This window comes from Chiloscyllium plagiosum, chromosome 6, assembly GCF_004010195.1.
Source record: "Chiloscyllium plagiosum isolate BGI_BamShark_2017 chromosome 6, ASM401019v2, whole genome shotgun sequence".
NCBI lineage: Eukaryota > Metazoa > Chordata > Chondrichthyes > Orectolobiformes > Hemiscylliidae > Chiloscyllium > Chiloscyllium plagiosum.
In genome coordinates, this window is record NC_057715.1 from 70,935,870 (window position 1) to 70,959,854 (window position 23,985).

The 23,985-nt window shown below is 39.9% G+C and overlaps 1 protein-coding gene across 5 annotated transcripts in view; it reads left to right on the top strand.

Moving 5' to 3' along the window:
- Positions 1–23,985, top strand: part of LOC122550689 (cytoplasmic dynein 2 heavy chain 1) — a 555,979-nt gene that overhangs the window by 436,482 nt on the left and 95,512 nt on the right. For all 5 annotated transcript variants that reach the window (XM_043691809.1, XM_043691805.1, XM_043691808.1 and 2 more), the window contains 5 exons: positions 9,316–9,426; positions 11,039–11,194; positions 14,208–14,283; positions 18,684–18,895; positions 21,843–21,947. In XM_043691809.1, coding sequence (XP_043547744.1) covers positions 9,316–9,426; positions 11,039–11,194; positions 14,208–14,283; positions 18,684–18,895; positions 21,843–21,947 — 660 coding nt within the window. The remainder of the gene's footprint in view (positions 1–9,315; positions 9,427–11,038; positions 11,195–14,207; positions 14,284–18,683; positions 18,896–21,842; positions 21,948–23,985) is intronic.

A 23,985-nucleotide genomic window follows, 5' to 3' on the forward strand; every position in this document is an offset into this window, starting at 1 on the left:
AGTTTTGCAAGATTTCCCTCCCCATTTAACCCTTTTTTAGGCATCCCAAAATCACAAGCAGAAAATTGATGAGAATGGCCATAGCTCTAATGAATGAACTGCACAACTTTCTGCTTCCTTATGGGGCATAAAACTCCTATTGCAAACATAAAACACTGTTTTCTTTCCCATTTTAAGACTGGTCTATAATAGTGAAAAAAACTGTTGAGGTTTATTTGCAGTGAGCTAAATATGCTGCTGCGGCAAATGCTATAAGAAACTTGGTTAAAAGAAAAGCTTGTGCTCTTGCTTGAAGTTGCAAGCAAATTTTTCAATTTTCTTTTGTTTTTAAATTTTCTTTTCCAAAATAACCTTTAAGCTCCTGTGTAATGTGTTGGATCTGAAAGGCTGCAATCAATGTGCCAGGCTGAGTCTGAAAATTTCTGGTTTCCATGAGTTTGCACCATTCTTCTCTTCATGTACTGATGTGAATAGGGCTACTTCACTCTGATGTTTTGGCAATGCTCAAGAAAGCTGCACTTCCCACACAAAGCACTAACTGGGTTATGTCAGCTTCCATCGCTGCAGGCGTAGCTCATTAGGGAGGCTTGCGGATGATTTAAGGTCAGAGCTTCCTGCCAAGCAAGTCCCATCATTACACTTATTTTTTGGCAACAAACATAGTGATTTGAGAACCATTCATTGCTTCAAATCCATTAGATGTTGAAGATTGAGGAAGATACAGGACTCTGGGGAGAATGTAGATTGGTGAAATTCCTTTAGATCTAACTCAATACAGATATAGTGGGTTGCATGGTGCCCTTATGTTGCTGTGCAAGAAATAGGGATCAGTGTACCAAAGAAAGTAATATTTGTTTCATAAAGTTGCAGCTTTAAGATCAGCATGGTCCCAGTTTTGTTGGCATTTTTATTTTAATGTCCTAAAGATTCTGTATATACAGTAGTAGCCATTTATATATTATGTTTGTTCACAAGAGATTACAATTCTATGTTTTCAACAACCTGTCCATGAAACATACTCTGTCATGGATGAAGTCAGAAGTCACTCGACACTAGATTATAATCCAACAGATTTATTTGAAATTGCAAGCTTTCGGAGCCCTGCTCCTTCATCAGGTGAGGTGGAGGGAAGCACACAGGCACAGAATCCACCTATATATTCTACGTGCCTGTGTGCTTTCCTCTACTTCACTTGATGAAGGACCTGCACTCCGAAAGCTCGTGATTTCAAATAAACCTGTTGGATTATAACCTTGTATCGAGTCACTTCTGACTTTGTCTACCCCAGTCCAACACCGGCACCTTCACATCACGACTGTCATGGATGGATTGAAAGACTGCTCACCAGTTTTTGGTTTATTTTCCTTTCCTTCGTCTGTGCTGTCCTGGATTCTTGGAAACTACACTCCAGGAAATAATCATAAGTACAACTCCTGCTTTTCACAATCAGCGAGATTCCTTCGATCAGAATTGCCCTCTGATTTTTCCTAAGCTCTAATCTTTTTCAGATGCACAAAGCAAGTATTGCTTATGGACTTTTAAACCCCACTGTGCTGTAGTGAACTATTAATGACACACCGTTTCCTGTGAGCGCTAACTGTTTACAAGACTTCTCTGGAGCCCTGACCTAAAATTTGCTGCCTACTAATTACAGTGACATGCAACTTTCCTGAGTTCTCTGTCTCTGTCTCTGTCTCTCTCTCACTCTCACTCTCTCTTTGTTTTTGTCTCTCTCTTGGAAAGAACGACGACGTATTTCCACGTCATGGTGGTCATTGGCTTGGAGCAGAACTGTCAGGTTGTGGTGTTCCCATGGATCCACTCTCATTGAATTTCTAAGTGGTAATGGTCCTGGGTTTGGAAGGTGACATAGGAGAAGTCTAGGTAAATTTCTTTTGTGTGTCTTGTATTTTCTACCACTGCTGCTATTGAGCATTGTTGATGGAGGAAGAGAATGTTTGTAAATGTGATAATTAAATGCACTGCTTTGTCTTGGATGGTAACAAGCTCCTTGAATATTGTTGGAGCTGCACCCATCCAGGCAAGTGGGGGAGTATTCCAGCATACTCCTGACTTGTGCCTTGTAGATGGCAGACAGGCTTTGGGAAGTTAGGAGATGAGTTAGTTGGTGCAAGGTTCCTAACTTCTCACCTGCTCTGGTTGCCACTGTATTCACAGTAGTCTGGTGCATTTTCTGGACAATGGTAACCCCAGGATATTGATAGTGGGAGGATTGAGTGATAACAATGTCATTGCTTGTCAAGGAGCAATGTTAGATTTTTTTTTCTTTTTGGATGTGATCATTGCCTGGCACTTTTGTGGCACAAACTTCACTTGACACTTGTCAATCCAAGCCTTTATATTGTCTAGGCCTTGCTGCGTTTGAACAGAGACCTGCTATAGTATTCATGTAGTTGCAAATGGTACTGAAAATTGTTCAATCATTAGCGGAAGGCTATTGATAAAGCAGCTGAAGACAGGTGGGTCTAGGACTCAACCTCGAGGAATTCTGCTATCCTGGGGCTGAAATAACAGACCTCCAATAAACTTAATGATCTTCTCTTTGCACCAGGTGTGACTCCAACTAATGGAAAGTTTTCTCTGATTCCCATTGACTCCTGTTGTAGCTCCTTGAAGTCACACTGTTAAATGGGGCCTTGATTTCAAAGGCAATCACTCTTATCTCATCTCTGGGATTCAGCTCTTTTATCCATATTTAAGCCAAGACTATAATGAGATCAGGGACTGAGTGACTCTGGTGGAAAACAAACTGGAAATCAGTGAGCAGGTTGTTGCTGAGCACTGTAGCACTGTTAGTAATACCTTATATTACGTCACTGATGGGATGGTAATTCCCCAGGTTGGATTTGTCCTGCTTTTTGTGTCCAGGAAACAGTTGGGCAATTTTCTGCATTGTTGGGTAGATGCCAGCCTTGTATTTTTACTGGAGCAGCTTGGCTATGGCCGCGGCATGTTCTGAAGCACAAGTTTTCGGTACTTTTGCCAGGCCCCATTACCTTTAAAGTATCTAGTACCTTTAGCCTTTTTTTTGAATTAAATTATCTGAAGACTGGCATCTGTAACACTGGGAACCTCTGAAGGAGGGTAAGATGGATCATGTACCTCACACTTTTTGCTGAAGGTGTTGCAAATTCTTCAGCCTTGGCTTTTGCACTGATTTGCTGTGCCTCTGCATCATTGAGGATTTGTGGAATCACTGCCTCAAGTGAGTTGTCTCCCCACCATTCACGGTTGGATATGGCAGGACTGCAGAGATTAGGTTTGATCCATTACTTTATAGAATCACTTAATCTATCTGTTGCTGGTTATGCTGTTTGCAATGCATAAAAGTGTTGAAGCTTCATCAGGTTGACTCCTAGTTTTTTGGAATGTCTGATGCTCCCTTCATTCATCAAAAGTTGATACCTTGGCAGAGTGGGAACGTTTCAGAGAACACCTCTGGGACACCCGGACCAACCAACCCAACCACCCCGTGGCTCAACACTTCAACTCCCCCTCCCACTCCACCAAGGAAATGCAGGTCCTTGGACTCCTCCATCGCCAGACCATAGCCCCTCCCCCAAGTCCCTCCTCCCTACCTTTTATCTTAGCCTGCTGGACACACTTTCCTCATTCCTGAAGAAGGGCTCATGCCCGAACCGTCGATTCTCCTGCTCCTTGGCTGCTGCCTGACCTGCTGCGCTTTTCCAGCAACACATTTTCAGCAGAGTGGGAAATATGCTGACCCAGAAAGTTTCAGCTTGTATTGGAGTACAGTTCTGCTGTAATGGCTCACCTTGCCTCATGGATACCCAGTCTTGAGTTGATCAATCTGGTTGTGACACATAGCACAATGGTAATTATTGACAAATAATTCAGAGAGCAAGGTAATTCTCTTGGGACAAGGGTTTGAATCCCATCATGGCAAATAATGGAATTTGAACATAACAAGAAACTGAAATTGAATGTCCAATGATGGCCATCATACGATTGTCATCTGGTTTACTTATGTCCTCTGGACCTAGTCTGGCTTATATGAGACTCCAGACTCTTAACTGTGCCCCCTAGACTAGCGAGCCACCCAATTGTATTAGCCAGGACAGTAATTTCACCTGCAAATGTAAGATAGACACTAGAAAATCTAGTAAGAAATTCAGGAAAGTATTGACATGGTCAGCATTTATTCATCTAAGGGAAAGCTGAGGGTAGCACTTTGGCTCAGTAGTTAGCACTGCTGCCTCATAGCACCAGTGACCCGGGCTCAATTCCAGCCTCGGGCGACTGTCTGTGTGGAATTTGCACATTCTCCCTGTGTCTGTGCCGGTGCTTCGGTTTCCTCCCACAATCCAAAGATGTGCGTTAGGGTGGATTGGCCATGCTAAATTATCCATAGTGTTCAGGGATATGTAGGTTAGGTGCATTAGTCAGGGTTAAAGGTAGCGTAATGGGGAACGGGTTTGGGTAGAATACTCTTTAGTGTGGACTTGTTGGGTTGAGGGGCCTGTTTCCACACTGTAGGGATTCTATATATTCTATACCCAAAGGGGAAGGGAATAGGAAGATATTTTGCTGAATGTAAGTGCAAAAAGGTGGAAGAAAACTTAGTCACTGCTGGTTTGGGTTACTGAGCTGAATAACCTATTTGTGTTGTAAATACTATATAGTAACAGCTACTTCGTGTTTGTGAAATGTTATAAGGGTACTAAATGATGCTTCGTACATTAAGGTTTTTGAAAATAAAAGAAATGGTACAGTTAAATGCACATTTGCTGATTTTAATTCATAACCTTAAAGCACTCTCTTAATGGATTGCTTAGTAGAAATGTTGGTCAAAAGATTTGCCGGTTCATGAGAGCCTAATTTTTCATGCTTTTTTAAAATAAAAGGATGGACAAAAATGGTTGTGTTTCATCAAGAATGTGTACATTTCTTTGTCTGATTTCCCTTCTTTACTCCCTTGGTGATGCTCTGCACCTACATTTTCCAGAATAAATCCCCAGGATCTGGTCAGGTGTACCCTAGAACTCTGTGGGAAGCTAGGGAAGTGATTGCTGGGCCCCTCTCTGAGATATTTGTACCATCGATAGTCACAGGTGAGGTGCTGGAAGACTGGAGTTTGGTTAATGTGATACCACTATTTAAGAAAGGTGGTAAGAACAAGCTAGGGAACTACAGACCAGTGAGCCTGACTTTGGTGGTGGACAGGTTGTTCGAGGGAATCCCGAGGGACAAGATTTACACACATTTGGAAAGGCAAGGACAGATTAGGGATTGTCAACATGGCTTTGTGTGTGGGAAGTCATGTCTCATGAACTTGACTGAGTTTTTTGAAGAAGTAACAAAAAGGATTGATGAGGGCAGAGTGATGGACGTGATCTGTATGGACTTCAGTAAGGCGTTTGTGGTGAAACGGTTAAAAATTATGTCCCAATACATGTGTGAATCTAACCGGAATGGAGGTGTTGCTTAGTCCCGTGTGAATCTTATTACACACCTCCCCGTGTGAATCTTCTTATCTGTATGTAACCAGAATGGAATGTGTTTTTTAGCCTTGCTCTGCTGTTCACATGAATGTTTATATCTGGAAAAGAGTATATCAGCTGGAAAAGTCTCCAGTTCGGTGAGTCTGCTCCGGGGTTGCGTTTAACCGCCGAGCGTGGGTTGTTGGCAACCGCTCTACGAGAACTGACGGCTCCCAGTTCCGGTAACACGTAGAGTGAGTATAAACCAGACCCGTTGTAAGTACGAGACCTGGTTGTGGCGACGCTGCGGGGAATAAAACACTTATATTCTAGCAGACTCGCTTCTTGGCTGTTTGTTCTGTGTCAGACTACTTTCCTGCGAGCCTGGTCCTTGACCTTGAGAATTTTTTAAAACAGCGTTTGACAAGGTTCCCCATGGGAGACTGGTTAGCAAGGTTAGATCGCACAGAATACAGGGAGAACTAGCCATTTAGATACAGAACTGGCTCAAAGGTAGAAGACAGAGAGTGGTGGCGGAGGGTTGTTTTTCAGGTGTGTGATCAGTGGAGTGCTACAGGAATTGGTGCTGGATCCACTACTTTTCATCATTTATATAATTTATTTCGATGTGAGCTTAGGAGGTATAGTTAGTAAGTTTGCAGATGACGCTAAAATTGAAAGTGTAGTTGACAGTGAAAAAAGTTACCTTAGATTACAACAGGATCTTGATCAGATGAGCCAATGGGCTGAGGAGTGAAAGATGGAATTTAATTTAGATAAATGCGAGGTGTTGCATTTCGGGATAGCAAATTTTAGCAGGACTTATACACTTAAGGTCCTGGGAGTGATGCTGAACAAAGAGACCTTGGAGTGCAAGTTCATAGCTCCTTGAAAGTGGAGTCGCAGGTAGATAGGATAACAAAGGCGGCATTTGGTATGCTTTCCTTTATTGGTCAGAGTATTGGTGTAGGTGTTAGGTCATGTTGCGGCAGTACAGAACGTTGGTTAGGCCACTTTTGGAATATTGCGTGCAGTTCTGGTCTCCTTCCTATCAGAAGGATGTTGTGAAACTTGAAAGGGTTCAGAAAAGATTTACAAGGATGTTGCCTGAGTTGGAGGATTCGAACTAGAGGGAGAGGTTGAATAGGCTGGGGCTGTTTTCCTTGGAATGACGGAGGCTGCAAGGTGATGTTGAAGAGGTTTATAAAATCATGAGGGGCATGGATAGCATAAATAGACAAGGTCTTTTCCTCGTGTGGGGGAGTCCAGAACCAGAGGGCATAGGTTTAGGCGAAAAGGGAAAGATATAAAGGAGACCTAAGGAGCAACCTTTTCATGCAGAGGGTGGTGCGTGTGTGCAACAAGCTGCGAGAGGAAGTGGTGGAGGCCAGTACAACGGCAACATTTAAAAGGTATCTGGATGGATATATAAATAGGAAGGGTTTGGAGGGATATGGGCAGGGTGCTGGCAAGTGGGACTAGATTAGGTTGGGATATCTGGTCGGCATGGACGAGTTGGACCAAATGGTCTGTTTCCGTGCTGTACATCTCTATGACTCTATGAAGTCCTTTCACAGGGCTTCATATTTTCACCAGGATTGTTAAAGGGTCCAAATTAGTTCAGATCATGTCCTACTCTCCTACTAATTGCCTCCGTTACATGTCTTAATTCTCTGCAATTTTCACTATGTCAGGCCAGATTTTGAAAATGTCATGGTTTATGGTGCCTCAGAGGTGTTGCGAACCATAGTCTGTACGAGAGAACCTTATGAAAGACAACCATTTCCCTGGCCCCATCCCTCTTTTTCTATTTATTTCTGAGATCCCTTCCCCGTCCCCAGTCCTGATGAAGGGTCCCAACCCGAAATAGCAACTTTTGTGATAGACAAATTTGAAAGTTCCTTATCATATCTCCCATGACCCCTCATGCCCCCATACCAAGGAATACTTGGTATTCCAATCCCAATGGCCTCTCTTACCCAATGCACTTAAAGATCTAATCCTTTCACTGTTAGAAATTCATGCAATAAGCTGATACACAAATCCAATTACTTTCCTAGATTCTATTTGCGCTAATATATGAAATTTGAATCAATATAATGCATTTTGTTTGGGGATACATGCTACTAAAAGACTACTTTTTATTATATTGAGAAAGAGGGTGACATTTTTAAGCTCATAGTGAAAGGCACTACCAATATTAATAAAATGTAAAAGACAAGGCAATGACCTGAATTTTCATGGAGTCAGCATATTTCTTTTTTGCAAGTTCCTTCTTCTAGCTATTTCTACTTGCCATTCTACACTATACACTGTATACTTTATCTTTAAAATCAATCCTTAAGGATTTGGTAGCTATTTTGTTGCTGGTTACAGCTTTTTTTCCCTCTACTGTTATTCTGTTATCTGCACCTAGCACTGTGATTGTGCTTCTCCTCTTTCCTTCTTAAATGTATCCCATGCTGCAATATTTAGTACCAATAATTTTCTTTATGTATTTATGTTTTAGCCGATCCCACTATACTCTAAATCTTCTCACATATTATTGCCTCCAGTTCATCCACTACATTGTGAATACCAAGTATATTACTGTGGCAGCAATTTAACTCAATTTTGATTATTATTCGTCTCCTACTGTTTTTAATAGTTATTTTGTGTTTATGTTCTGTGACTTTATCTAATCTCTGGTCATTATTTCTCTTAGCTAGTCCTTCATTTACCTTGTTCCTTTACTCATATTTGCTGATTCTTTTATATTGGGTTTCTGTAAATTCTAGCAGTTCCTTCCACCATATTATTAGTTTAAAACTTTAATTACAGTCCTTTTCATTCTTTCTCCTAGCACCGTCGTCTTTGTTCAGTTCACATGCAGTCCATTCCAATTGTACAATTCCTGCCTGTTCCAGTATTGGCAGCAATATTCCATGAAATGGAAATCTTTCTTCACATAATAACCCTTTGGCCCTTTCGTCTTTTTGAATCTGTTTATCCCTCTGTCAATTTGCACATACGAATATGGTTTACGCAGGATTGTTTTTTCAAAGTGTGAGCACCATTTTTCTTAAAAGTCATTTTTTAAAAAGCAGTTTAAGTTTTTGATGGGGTTTTGCACTTAGGTGCATTATTTGTGATTTTTAAAATTAAAAGATGTTAAGATTCCAGCTGATGTTACTATTCACAAATCAAACCTCCAAACTGCAGTCTGATTTGATCGATCATGTTATTGTACTTAATTCATAGAAACCATACAGTGTGCAAACAGGCCATTAGGCTCAACAAGTCCACACTGACCCTTCGAAGACTATCAAAAAAACATGGCAAATGTAAAATCATCAGTTTTACAGTTTTCAAATATCAGATCCCTTTCTATCACATCTATAGGTTTGATTCCTGTTTACTTCAATTTCCAGTCTTGAGGGCGTGATAACCTCTTCCTTGATTATTCACACAGCTGAGCTTGAGCATTCTTAACTGTATCGATAAAGTTAGTGGTTGTTGTCTTTGTTCTCGCATGGGGAAATTCCAGGACTAGGGGGCACATTTTTAAGATTACATTCCACTAATATAAAATGAGGTTTCTTCAGGGCCAGTGAGTCGTTCAGCAGTAATTTAAAAATTAGTATATTTACAAAAAACAATTTTATTCTATTCAGCAGAACTTAACTTTTACAATAAATATTGCTGCCAGTTTCACAGTGATAGTAATGAGTAATGTCAGTTTTGCCCTAATTACAGCTGCAAAATACAGTTCATCATAAGATATATTGGTGCATGTTAGATCAGTATGAACATTTAAATAAAAAAATGCATGTTTTTCAATGAGTTAATTAATTTTCTGGTTTTTTTTAATCAGGAACTGAATAGACTTGAGCCACATACAAATTTCCGGCTTTGGCTTACATCTGAAAGCCATCCAAAATTCTCCCCAATATTACTTCAGTCCAGTTTGAAAATAACTTATGAAGTAAGTCTGTTTACAAGAAAATTATTTTTTTTAAGTCAATGTTCTAATGAGGAATAACTGCATCAAATGTATACATTAATATTATGTGCAGTGGACGTAACTACCACCTTTCACACATTCAAAACCAGTACATAATGTTAGTTAGGTCACAGCTAGAGTACTGTGTGCAATTCTGGTTAACACATTATAGAAAATAAATGATTGCATAAGAGAGGGTGCAGAAGAGATTCACCAGGATGTTGCCTGGGCTGGAGCAATTCAGCCATGAAGAGAGACCAGATAGACTGGGATTGTTTTTGTCAGAGCAAAGAAGGCTGAGAGGTATCTGATTCAGATGTGCAACATTCTGAGGGGCATGCACAGGGTAGAGAAGGAAAAATGTTTCTCTTAGTACAGGAGTCAATAATTGGAGGCAAATCTTTTTAGGTAAGGAACAGAAGGTTTAGAGGCAATTTGGGGTAACATAATCTTAATACAGAGGTAGTGGCATCTGGGTGGTAGTGGCAGGGACTCTCAATGTTTAAGTGATGACAACTCAAACATCAAACATGTAAGGTCATTGTTGGAAAGTGGGATTAAAATAGATGGATGTTTGAATATGGACACAATAGGCCAAAGGGCCTTTTTCCATGCTGAAAAAACTCTATATCCCTGTATTACTTCACTTGTGTAGTTTTTAAAATCCTTATGAGTATATAAGCCATTTATCTATTTTTCTCATTTAAAATGATCTCATAGAGTTATTGCATTAGAATATGTAGTAGGTTGAATCCACAAGTGGAGTTTAAGCTTATTACTTACACTTTGATAATGAATCATTGGAAAAAAAACCTATCATTTACAAAGAATGTATTGTTTATATTGTTTTAAAATTGGAATAAATGGCCCAGGTTCTCACCAGGACAGTGAGACTCTGGTGAAGTGGCTAGAACTCAAGTCCTGCTCCCATAAATGTAGCACCTTTGGGCTACATTTTGTGTGTAAAAGGTACATAAACGCACTGTCAAGACTGTTGAAGCATTTAAGTCTCCAGGCTTTTTAATGTAGGAATAAAGAAAGGATTTTTAACTCAGTCACTTCTATCTATTTAATAGTAATTTATAAGAAGAAAAGTTAATATAAGATTTGCAATTATTTTGATGTTTCAGAAATTTGATATTCAGTTACTATTACTAATAAAGCTGTCTAAGATTTCTAGTCGCAAGAGTCGTACAACTACAATCACAAGTTACAATCCTACAACTACAATCACAAGCATTTAGAATCTAGGAGTCTCTCCAGTAACTGTGAAAACTGATTCAAAGTTCTTAGTTCTTCCTCTTAGATTAACATGGTAGAAAAAATACCCAACATAAATAACACTGACTAGAAATCTTAGACAGCTTTATTAGTAATAGTAACTGAATATCAAATTTCTGAAACATCAAAATAATTGCAAATCTTATATTAACTTTTCTTCTTATAAATTACTATTCTGTGTGTAACGAATTATCTGTTACAATTTCAGCATACTTAATTAGATCGTAATGGTTTTAGAAAATGTATAACTATGATTTTGATTGGATATGTTTAAGAATCCTATCTTTATTTTTCTTCATGTTTGATCTAATAGGCACCACCAGGTCTGAAGAAGAACTTGATGAGGACATATGAATCCTGGACATCGGAGCAAATTGCTAGGAAGGGTATACTGGAACGTGCACAATCCCTCTTCAGCTTAGCGTGGTTTCATGCCGTTTGTCAGGAAAGGAGGAAGTATATCCCTCAAGTATGTATTCTAGTTTTGAGCAAACATTTACAACCAAAGCAAAGTTCAACTTGATTCATAGTGACTCTTTAAAGTTTAAGTATGTCAAAGACACAGGGGGCAATTTTCCCCTCTTTGGTGGTGGTGAGAAAGATGGCAAGAGAAGAGAAATAATGAGCATTGAAAACAAAATACTGGCATGTTGGTTATCTGAAACAAATGCAGAGAATGCTGGAGAAACTCAGCAGGTCTAGCAGCATCTGTGGAGAGAGAAACAGAGTTAAGGTTTCGAGTCTGGTATGACCCTGCTTCAGAACTGAAAAGTGTTGGAAAGTATGTTCGTTCTTATACTTTTGAAGAGGAAGCAAGAGGAAGGATGGCATAGAGATACAATGCCAAGGAGTTCTTAATGATGGAGAACAGGAAAAAGATGTAAAATGGGTGTAAATGAAGGCGTAAAATGGAGAGAATGGATTTTCTCTGCTAAATGCAAAATAAACAAGTCACAAACAGAATATGGTTGTGAGAAGTGAGGGGAAATGAATGTAAAAGAAATGGAGAACAGAAGAAAAGCAGTCTGTTTCTGAAGTTATTGAATTCAACACTGAGCCTAAATGAGATGTTGTTTCTTGAGCTTGCGTTGTGCTTCATTTGAACATTGCAGCAGACCTAGGACAGAAATGTTAGCATGAGAGCAAGATAGTTTGTTGGAATTTCAAAAAACTGGAAGGTCAGGGTCATTGCTACAGACAGAGTGGAGGTATTTGCAAAGTGATCACCCAGTCTGCATTTGGTCTCACCACTATAAAGGAGGCCGCATTAAGAGCAAGAAATGCAACAGACTCAGTACAATTCAGTAGGAGCCCACACTGGAGACATCATCAGTGTATTGGAGAAAAAGTTGGGGATGGGTGCTCAAGTAGACCTGGAATAAGGAATGTTCTGTACAGCCTACAAAGTGACAGCCATAGCTGGGAGCCAGATGGTGCACCTTTGACCTGTGAAAAGAAAAGTTGTTCAAGGTGAGAACTAGCTTCGCTCTGCAAAGGAGGGTGATGTTGTATAGATAATGTGCAGGCCGTTTTTTTAAAGGCAGAAGCAGAAAGTCTTCAGACCATCCTGATGTGAAATGGATGTGTACAGTGATTGCACATCCATCTGTTGTGTAGAGGAGGCACTAGGATGAGAAAACTAGAAATTTTGAAGCTGATGCAAAAAGATCACAACCATAAGTGTGTAGAGACTGAGCAAGGAGGAAAGATTAGAGTCAGGATAGAAAGAAATAATCACAGAGGGGTAGGCATAGGCTGAAATGGTGGGTCCTGTTTGTTGATTTTTGAGAAGGAGGTCATGAAACCAGGTTAAATTCCAACAGGTTTATTTTAAATCTCAAGCTTTTGGAGCGCTGCTCCTTCACCTGACAAAGAGCAATGCTCTAAAAACTTGATTTCAAATAAACCTGTTGAACTATAACCTGGTATCATGTAATTGCTGACTTTGTCCACCCCAGTCCAATACTGGAACTTCCACATTAGGGAAGAAGGTAGAAGTGGGCTGTGCATGGTTGGGGGACAATGAGCTAGGAAGCTGTGAAGTGGAGATCTCTAGGGGAGAAGAGATCCATGGCAGCCTGATGTTCAATGGTGGGGTCATGGTCCAGGAGAAGAAAGGAGGATGTGTCTGAGAGTTGGCACAGTCTCTGGTAGGTAAAGATGAGCACATCAGGTGACCACCATACCATCCTTATTGGCCAGTTTGCTAATGGAGTCGGGATTGGACCTGAAAGAATGAAGTGCAGCAAGTTTAGAGGAAGAGAGGTTAGAGTGCATGAGAAGAGCAGAGCAATTAAAGTAGCCAATATCACATCAACAATTCTCAGTGAAGAGATCAAGTGTTGGCAAAAAATTCGGGAGGGAGTCCAGATGTAGGGTAAATATTGGAGATGGGTGCAAGGGTCTGTGTGTCAGGGAGAGGATTCCTGTGCAGAGAAGTGGACACAGAGGCAAATCTATCAAAAAATGAGTTTAGTGCCATGCCATGGAGGCATTAAGGAACAAAGTTAAATCCTCTGCTGAGCATAGATCATTCACCATCCAAGAGGGGAAGATCAGAGGCTGTTGTGAATATGGTGAAGAAGTGGGAGTAAATGAAGGGATGGAATCAGAGGGAAGGGGAAAGGAAGTAGGATCCAGAGGTGTGTCACTACCCTCGAATGTTTGGACCTTGCATTTCTTAACACCTGAAAGGAAGAGCAAAACATTCTTATTAAGGCATCAAAGGAAACAAAAAAAAGTAAAATCAAACTAAAGATCAGACACAAATTCTGAAGCAGTCCATGTTTATGGCCAGTAAGACCTGGGTGACACCCAGGCTTGGGCTAATAAATGGCAAGTATCCTTCATGGCAATAATATGCCAATTGACCAACAAGACAGAATGTAATTAGCTGCCCTTGAAATTCAACAGCTATACTGTTGTTAAGTCCTCTACTATCAACTTCCTGGGGATTACCATTGACCAGAAATTGAACTAAATCTGCCAAACAGTACTGTGACTAAAACAAGCATTTAGAATTCAGGAGTCTCTCCAGTAAGCAACTCACCTCTTGTCTTCTGAAAAGCCAAACAACCATCTTTCAAGGGCTAGTTAGGAGTGTGATGGAAAATCCTAATTGTTTGGATGAATGCATCTCTGCCAACACTAAAGAAACCACAAAAACCAAGATAATGCAGTCTGCTGGATTGGCAACCCATCCACCAACATTAAGCATTCACACCCTACACCAACAAATCACTGTGATATCACCAATCCTTTACTGTCACTGGGTCAAAATCCTGGAACTCTCTTCTTGACATCACAATGAGTGTACCTGCCTCATGGACTGCAAAAAGGAGGCTCTCTACCACCTTATAAAGGGCAAAAAGGAATAGGCAATAAATGTTGGCCTAACCAGCAATGCCCATATCTCATGAATGAATATGAAATATAGTCATGAAAATTTCTGGAAAAAAATTCATTGTTTCCTTGTATTTCAGGGTTGGACCAAGTTTTATGAATTTTCTTTGTCTGATCTCCGTGCAGGCTTTGAAATAATTGACAGACTTTTTGAAGGTGAGCCAAGTTCCAGTGAAATACTGTGCCCAGGTTATTTCGATGTTAAATATTCCATTTTTATAGACCTGTCCTTGCACTTGTGGCTGTTTCCTAATTGCTAGCAAATGAAAAAGGGGCATTGATCTTTGAAGCCACATTACGTATTGAGAGCTCCACAAAACATATGTAATCTCGGGCTTTGTAAGTAGATGAATTGGGTACAAATGCGGGGAAATTATTTAAAACCTTTATAAAGCTCTGGTCAGATCTCAAATAAAGTATTGCATCTAAATTTGATAATAAGATCTCAGATTAGTCCTTGAGAGAATGCAGAGGCGATCTAACAGACTTGTTCCAGGATTGGGCTATAAGATTACCTCAGAGAAGCTCAACTTTTTGCCCTTGAAGCAAAGAGGATTATGGGGATATGAGATAGAGTTGTAGAAGATTATAGCAGATTTGGATGTGGTAAATAAGGAAAATCTGTTCCTGTTACTTGATATTAAAATTACTAAGGGAGATGGATTTAAAGTTTCTGCAAGAGGTGTAGAAATAACATGAGAAAAATATAGTGAGCAGTAATGAACTAGAACCCGCTGCCCACAGGTTTGTGGAGGTAAACTTGATTAATGATTTGTAAGGAAATTTGGATGGGTGTTTGAAGGAAATAACCTTGCAGGCCGAAGGGATAGAGTGGAGAAACAGGATTGCTGCATTGAGAGCTGGCATTATCTCAATAGAATTAATGATCTCCTTTGATGCCGTAATTATTTTATGATGTTACGGCTTTATGCATTCACTGACTTGCACTGCTTGTATCCCAGAGATAACATTGGGAATGTCTTCTTTTAAATAATTTGGATTGATATTGTATAAAGCCAAGGGATTCTATATGTAGAATTAAGTGATATCAGGAAATGTGTTAATATTACAGAAGAGTAGGTGCTAGAAGTCTTAAAATGCATAAATGTGGATAAATTCCTGGGACCTGATCAGGTGTATCCTAGAATCTTGTGGGAAGCTAGGGAAGTAATTGCTGGACCCCGTGCTGAGAAAGGCATGAGTGAGATGCCAGAAGATTGAATAACGTGGTGCCATTATTTCGGAAAGATAGTAAGAAAAAACCAGGGAACTATAGATTGCTGAGCTGACTTCAGTGGTGGGTAAGTTGTTGGATGGGACTTTGAAGGACAGGATTTACATGTATTTGGAAAGGCAAGGACTGATTAGGGATGGTCAGTATGGCTTTGTGCGTGGGAAATTGTGTTTCACTAACTTGACTGGGTTTTTGAAGAAGTGACTAAGAAGATTGATGCAGGCAGAGTGGTGGACATGGTCTGTATGGACGTCACAGTAATGCATTTGACAAAATTTTGCATGGTAGACTGATTAGCAAAGTTAGATCACATGGAATAAAGAGAGAACCAGTCATTTGGATACAAAATTGGGTCGAAGATAGGAGGCAGAGGGTGGTTGTAGAGGGTTGCTTTTCGGACTGAAGGCCTTTGACCGGTGGTCCACAAGGATGAGTGCTGGGTCCAGTGCTTTTGATCATTTATATAAATGATTTGGATGTGAACATGGGAGGTATGGTTAGTAAGTTTGCAGATGACACCAAAATTGGTAGAGCAGTGGACAGCAAAGAAGATTACCTCCGAGTTCAATGGGATCTTGATCAAATGGGTTGAAGAGTGGGCAGATGGATTTAATTTAGATAAGTGTGAGATACCACATTCTGGTAGGTCAAGTCAGGGCACTTATACACTTCCTGAGGAGATATACCAAACAAAGAAACCTTGGGTTGCAAGTTCATATTCCTTGAAAGTGGACTCGCAACTAGATAAGGTAGTGAAGAAGGCATTTGGTACGCTTGCCTTTAATAGTCAGTGCATTGAGTATAGGAGTTGGAAGGTCATGTTGCGTCTCTATAGGGCATTGGTTAGGCCACTTTTGGAATACTGTGTTCAATTCTGTCTCCCTGCTATAGGAAAGATGTTGTGAAACTTGAAAGGGTTCAGAAAAGATTTACTAGGATGTTGCCAGGGTTAATGTGTTGAGCAAAGGGAGAGGTTGAATAGGCTGGGGTTGTTTTTCTTGGAGTTTCAGAGGCTGAAGGGTGACCTTATAGATGCTCATAACATTATGAGGGGCATGGATAGAGTGAATAGCCAAGGTCTTTTCTCCAGGGTAGGGGAGTCCAAAATTAGAGGATGTAGGTTTAAGGTGAGAGGAGAAAGATTTAAAAGGGAGCTAAGGGGCAACTTTTTCACACAGAAGGTGGTGTGTGTATGGAATGATCTACCAGAGGAGATGGTGGAGGCTGGTACAATTACAACATTTAAAAGTATATGAATCAGAAGGATTTAGAGGGATATGGGCCAAATGCTGACAAATAGGGCTAATTTATGCAGAATGTCTGTTTGGCGTGAATGAGTTGGACCGAAGGGTCTGTTTCCATGCTGTTCATTTCTCTGACTCTAAGTGGCAAATGATACCAGTACAAGTTGTAGACCTCGATAATAATTTTCCTGACTGCCTACATTTCTCAAATACAGTAACTTGGAAGCCATCACAAATTCAGCTTATAATGGGGTGCATTAAATGCATGTGTTACTTCCTGACTTGTATTTATTAAAATGGATTTTGTGCAGCTACTACTTGGTCCAGTTTATTTTTCTTTACAGGGCTGCTGACAATTCACTATCTGTGCTGCCTTATGGGTAGTATTTTCTCTACACATGTTTCTTCATTCTTCTGGTATTCCTTTATGAACTCTGATTTGAAGAATGACTGTTGTCAAAACATTTTGCAATTACTTCCAAAGACAAACCAGGTGCATGACCCAGGAGACAATATAGAAGCCTACAGTCAGTTATAAAACAACTTTGTAGAAGTCTGGAAGCAGTTACTTTTGTTCATTTATTAAATTAATTTTAATTTGAAAATGATAACTATATCGCCCAGAGATGAATAGACTAAGGCTTTGCTTGAAGCTTTAAAGAAGTTTGACAGTGTGTTTTCTTTTAAAATCTTCCTGCTTCCAGTGGCTTTGTGTGTTAACATGATTGTTGCATGACAAACAAAACTAAGCCTCTGCAAATACATGACATTAGTGCACCTGCACCTGTGGCATAGGGATGAGACAGTAACCAAAGTTTGTGACAAAAGACTCATCCCTTATCTTGAACTGGCTATGAACATAGGAGAAGCTTTCCCAGTGAATTTGACCAAATGGTATACTCAAGAATGCAATCATAAAAAAGAAAGCGAGAGTTGAAATAAGTTAGACCAGATCTAAAAGTTGAAGTTCTAAATTGGAGAAAGGCAAATTTTGATGGTATTAGGCAAGAACTTTCAAAAGCAGATTGAGGGCAGATGTTCACAGGTAAGGGGACGGCTGGAAAATGGAAAGCCTTCAGAAATGAGATAACAAGAATCCAAACAAAGTATCTTCCTGTTAGGTGAAAGGAAAGGCTGGTAGGTATAGGGAATGCTGGGTGACTAAAGAAATTGAGGGTTTGGTTAAGAAAAAGAAGGAAACATATGTAAGGTTTGAGCTATGGGAAGAGGCTGAACAGGCTGGGGCTGTTTTCCCTAGAGCATCGGAGGCTTGTAAACCTTATCAAGGTTTACAAAATTTATGAGGGGCATGGATAGGATGGGGTGGGGGAGTCCAGAACTAGAGAGCATAGGTTTAGGGTGAGAGGGGAAAGATATAAAAGAGACCTAAGGGGCAACTTTTTCACACAGAAGTTGGTACGTGTAAGGATTGAGTTACCAAAGGAAGTGGTGGAGGTTGGGATAATTGCAACATTTAAAAGGCATTTGGATGGGTATATGAATAGGAAGGGTTTGGAGGGATATGGGCCGGGTGCCGGCAGGTGGGACTAGATTGGGTTGGGATATCTGGTCGGCGTGGGCGGGTTGGACTGAAGGGTCTGTTTCCATGCTGTACATCACTATGACTCCATTCATATTTGTGGCACTTACTTATGAAACAACTCCTGTAACATACGTTATTATTTACACACTGGGATTTCTGAGGAGATAGGCTTTTATTGTATATCCTGAAGGTAACTACTGGTCCTTAAGCGACAGTTTAAGAAAAAAACCTAACTTTCTGGTTTTATCTGATCCCTGATCCACGTGCCATGACTTCTCCCCAGTGCAATCTTGAAGTTAAAACTGCAGTAGAATTGTTTCATCAAGGCTCAATCTGCATGTTTATAGTCAGGCCTCACAGCCTTCTGGTGCATCTGTTAAAAAGAAGTTTAAACTGAAACATAAAGAGCAGCAGGAGAAAATAGTGATATATGTTGAACATCCATGCCACCTAGAGATGATTAAGTCTTATCTATGATACATCCTCTGTAGCAGTACTATCTTCAAACTCAACTATTATTCATTGGTATTCACAGAAAGAAAGGATGTTCAGTGGGAGTTTGTTCGTGGTCTATTAGAAAATGCTATCTATGGTGGACGCATTGACAACATATTTGATCTACGAGTCCTGACTTCCTATCTAGAACAATTTTTTAGCCCTAGAGCGATTGCTGGATCACAGTCCAGGAGCAAAAACATAGCATCATTTCCATCATCCATCACTGTGCCAAGATCCTGCAGCATTATGGTAGGTGATGTTAATAACTTCTGTAGCTGCAAACAGTGGAAATTTTCCATCTGGTAAGAAATGACATTTTAATTTAATTTTTAAAGCTTCATTGGAGATGAGGATCCATTTATGTCATTTGCTGTTGAGGAATTTCTTTAATAATAAACTTTAAGCAGCTGGCATAATTAAATAGGATTCATTTAAAAAAGGTAATGCCTTCTCTGTTCATGAACTTTCATGTTTTGATTAAATGAACTTGCAGGTCACAGTGGAAGATCTATGTAATAGCTGTAATATGCTTAAATACCATAGACCTTTATTTTCTACTCTTTAGTAGAGTTATTGTAATCAGTACTGGATTTTTGTTTGAAGTATGTTTGTTACAGAACATGATTCTGTAATTCCTTAGTCCTTCTGTTTTGATTCCTTACACACATTAATTTGCATGCTGTCAGTTTACTGCACAACTGTCCTTCTTTCATGTTTAAGCAATCATTCCCACCAGTTCAAGAAGTCTTTCCATTTCTTGCATTTACTCAACTCTGTCTCCTCAGTGCTGCTACCAATTACCTCTGTCTCACCTGATTTTGCTCTAACATCAAAGCTTTCATTTATAAATTCCATCTGCTCAGTGACTACAAAGAAAACATCACCATAACTGGTGACAGCCCCGCCTCACTGAATCACAGCATTATTGTCATTCGGCCAGCATGTCTGTACCAGCTCTCCAAATGAGCAATTTACTTACTGCTTTCTCCCAGTAACTAGTCACTGTCTCAGGCTCAGTCAGTCTGTTTAGCAAATTTGGAGTCCTGCTTAATCTGATGCTGAGTTTAACAGCTACAAATCCTATCCATGTCTAAGATTTCTTGCTTTAATCTCCAAAACGTTACCTGACCAAACCATAATTGGAAGAAATGACAGCTGTTGTCTTGCTAAAGAAGTGTGTTTTTTAATCTATTTGCATAATAAATAATCAAAACGAAGTAACAATGGTACAATGGAATCTAAACACATTGCATTTAATGTAAACTTCAAGAAAGTGCTATTTAAAAAAAAAGATGGACAATCGCATGGACTAAATAGTTTTCCCTCCAGTGTGTTTAAAAAAAATGGATAAACGTGGGGTAGGTGTTCCACAAACTAGTCAAGCAACAGCCCGACAGAATTATATTTACAGAATCATACCTTTCGTTCCTATCCCATCAGCATATACGTTTGAAAAGTGGCAGCAGATTGGTAGAAAACCATAAGCAAGGTATTCCTGCTGATTCCCTGTGACTGCCCTCCCTTAGCTCATGATGCAACAGTTCTCTGCATTGAACACCTTTTGAAATAAACTTTGGGAGGGTAGCAAGAGCCCAGAGTGTACTCTGGGTTGAAGACTTCAATATCCAACACCAAGAGTGGCTCGGTAGCACCACAAGTGATTGAATTGGCTGGCGGCTGTCAGCTGTCAGACAGGCCTTATGGAACTTGGGGAAACATATTTGACCTCATCCTTATCAACCTAATTACTGCAGATACATCTGGACAAGACCGTACTAGTAGGAATGACAGCTGCACACATCTTGTAGGGACAGAGTCCTGTGACAACAACTTTCATTAAGTTGTGTGATAAATAGCATAGATTGAGAACAAATCGAGCAGGTCAAAACTACATTCCCTGAGGCCTTGTGAACCGTCTGCAGCAGCAGCAAAATTACATTATATCGTAATCTCTAATCTCATTGGCCTAGGCTCACAGCTGATGGAAATACTGGATAAGTCATTTTCCAGAGTCAGACATGGCTTGACAGATCATTTTTTTTATTATTGCGGTTTGTTTACTGTTGTGGCCAGTTACTGAACATGTTCACAAGAGGATACCAATATACATTTAACAAAAGAGCATAATTACATTACCATTACAGTTTTATGTGAAAGCAAAAAAGAAATAAAGCTATGTTTGTACATATGACAAATTGGAAAAATCTTGTTTTAGGCAGCAAACAGATAGATTCAATCCCTTTTCACAGCAAAGTCCTTTGCAGCTACTCAACTCTGGTGAAGTGTTACTTCCTTCTTTGTTTTTTAATTTCTTATTTAATTGATGTGGTTACAAACAGTGCCTATTTGGCAAAATTCTACAAATTCAGATGTTTTTCTCTCTACTACTGTCCTTCTTTGCGACACATAAACATTTTAATTCATTAACGCTTCTTCATCAAACTCTAAGAAAAATGAGTTTTTCTTAGTCCTGTGTACTTGAAATGCCAGAACAACTTTAGACTTTTTTTTCCAACTCCGATGACCTGGAGATTGCCAAGGTAAACTGGACTTGAATTCTACTTTGGAACCCAAGTTCCCAGATAATAATATATCATAAATCTTCGTCGGAATCAGATATCTTATCTATCACTGTCACTTGTAGTAGAGCATGCTAGTAATTGCATCAGACGTATTCCAAAAAGTGGTGCCAACCAAGTGAAGCTACATCATAAGATTATGTGCCTGCTAAATCACCAGATCTTGATTGCTTCTTGATTTGAGCCAGTTGATTTTTTTGAGTCAGTCACCAAAATAATGTGAACATTAATGGATATTGTCGATGTGGACTTCCAAAGTTGTGTGATTTACCTATTGTGTAAGAAACTCAGAACATTCACAGAATTGATGATAAACATGTAAGTTGGTAGTTGTTTTTAAAACAAGCAGATGTAAGATGTAAGAACATAAGTAATAAGAATGTCAGAAATTCAAAACAAAGTTCAATAGCTTTTTTGATACTCAGGAGATTAAGAGATATAGGTCTCGAGAGAAAAGATTAGACATGTTCATATTAAATGGCAGAACAGCCTTTAGGGGGTCATTTGATGACTGCTGTCCTTCTTTATATATTCATATGGAACTTATAGAATGTGGTTAGTTTTAATGTCTTGAAATCTATCCTTGGATAATCAATATCCATTCTTATCTGTTATAGGATTACCGTGCCATTATTACTCATTTACCAGAAGATGACAAACCTGCATATTTTGGCTTACCTGCCAACATAGAACGATCATCACAATGCATTTTCAGCAACCAGGTAATTGGTTTAGATTTTTATTTGATATTTAAGAAGTTATTGTTGTGAATTTCATCTCAATTCTATGGTCTAGTTAATTGACAAGAAATAGGCATCCAAGGGAGACAATCACAGAGGTATACCTTCAGAACACTAACCATAATATTGATGCTTATGGGGATGTATTAGAAAGCTACTAACATGTGTGATTAATTTTGTAGTGTCCTCACTCCCCATCCTCTTTCTCAGTGCTGTTGTAATCAAGCCTTCCTTCACTTCTCGCTAATCAGCTTTGGGATTGGGGATCCATCACTGAGGTCACCTCCCCAGGTCAAGTTCCAGCTCCATAGGAAAATGTACTGTTTCAACCAATGAACCATGAGCTGTCCTGGGTGTGACTTGACAGTAAACATGACAAAAGCCCCAAATTTTGTTATGTCTCACTAGGGGAGCATGCTGAAAATCAAACACCACAATTCCTGGATATAATGATTTTAAAATGTATGCAGAATTTGCTAATTTCCTAGATTTTTAGACCTAGGTTAATAGGAAGCACAGAGCAGGTTTCTTAAGAAGAACTACAATTATAAACAACTTAGCCTCAAGCTACAGGTAAACAGTGTATGAACTATCCTCAAATCTACTAATTAAAATTCTAGCTCACCTAAAATCTCTCCCTTACACACACATACAGAGAGACATGGATGGGCAGAGGGAAGGACTGGGTTAGCAGCTTAGTGGTCTTTAGCAAAAGGTTTGCTGAGGTGATTTTTGTGCTACTAGGAATGCTGGTTTTCAGTCTTCCTTATCTGAATGCTTTCACTTGTTTTCAGGAGGCACAGGGTGACTAGTTTATATTTATAAAAGTAATTGATTAAAAGTTATGGCTTATAGCAACTACTGAAAGAAAAGTAAATTAGCAAATAAGAGCAAAATAGTTCAGATGCTAGAGACTGAAATAAAAACAAAATGCTGGAGAAATCCAACAGATCTAGCATGATTTGTGGAGAGAGAAACAAAGTTAATATTTTGAATCCATTACTGTTCTACAGAACTCCAACTACTTGTTGACAGCTGAATCTCCATTTGCAACCCCAACCGAGCTCCAATTCATCTGCTAATCTCCTATCAGCACTGACAATGAGTGTCAGATTACATGCTTTCAAAAAGAGGCTGGTATCCTGTCACCAAGTAATCCTTTATTTACTTGTGCATAGCACACTGGCAGTGCCCAGCTGCTTGGAGTCAGTTGCCTGAACTGAGGAGATTCTAATCTTCTGGTTATATTTTCTTTTATATAGCTCAGTGAAGAAAAACAAAAATCAAAAACACAAAAAGAGAAACAGAAGGTAATGTCTCCTTAGTCAAGGGAACTCTCTCCCCCCACACGACAATGACTGACCAGCCAGTTTGGAGTCCTTCCTCAACTGAGAAGATTCAAATCTCTTGGTTATACCTTTAATTTTTAAAAAAGTACAAAATACAAACCAACAGTTAACATGAACAGTTTATACAAGAAACAGCAGTTTACAGGGGAAAAGGGGTGGCAAAGCCCCGACCCAAACCCCACAATACAACCAGTTCACAGGAAAATGAGGGTGAATCTCAAATCCCACCTTACATCATCAAGAAGGAAACGGGGAACGCAATTACATACAGACACTCCGATAAATCAAACAATAAAACGATGCATATAACAGACACCCCTAACAAACCACCCGTTCCTCCCACTTTCTGGCCACTCAAAGACAGCCTGCATTTACAGGCCTCTTGGTCCATCCTATGCGCTATCTGGCTCTCACCCACCCCGATGCATATCCGGATCATGGACTGCCCCGACACACCTTCCAGCCACGTTGAGGACAGCCCGTCCCCCTCCCTGGGAGGGCAGCGTAGAGGGAAGCCCGCAAGCCTTCCAGCGCCACACCCTGTCCCTACACGCCATCTGACTCTCGGCCCCCCGATGCACCTTTAGGCCACTTCTATGACAGCCTGTACTGTCTCCCTTCTCGGGAAGACCGTGCTCAGAACAGCCTACCCGGCTCTCAGAGCAACTTGC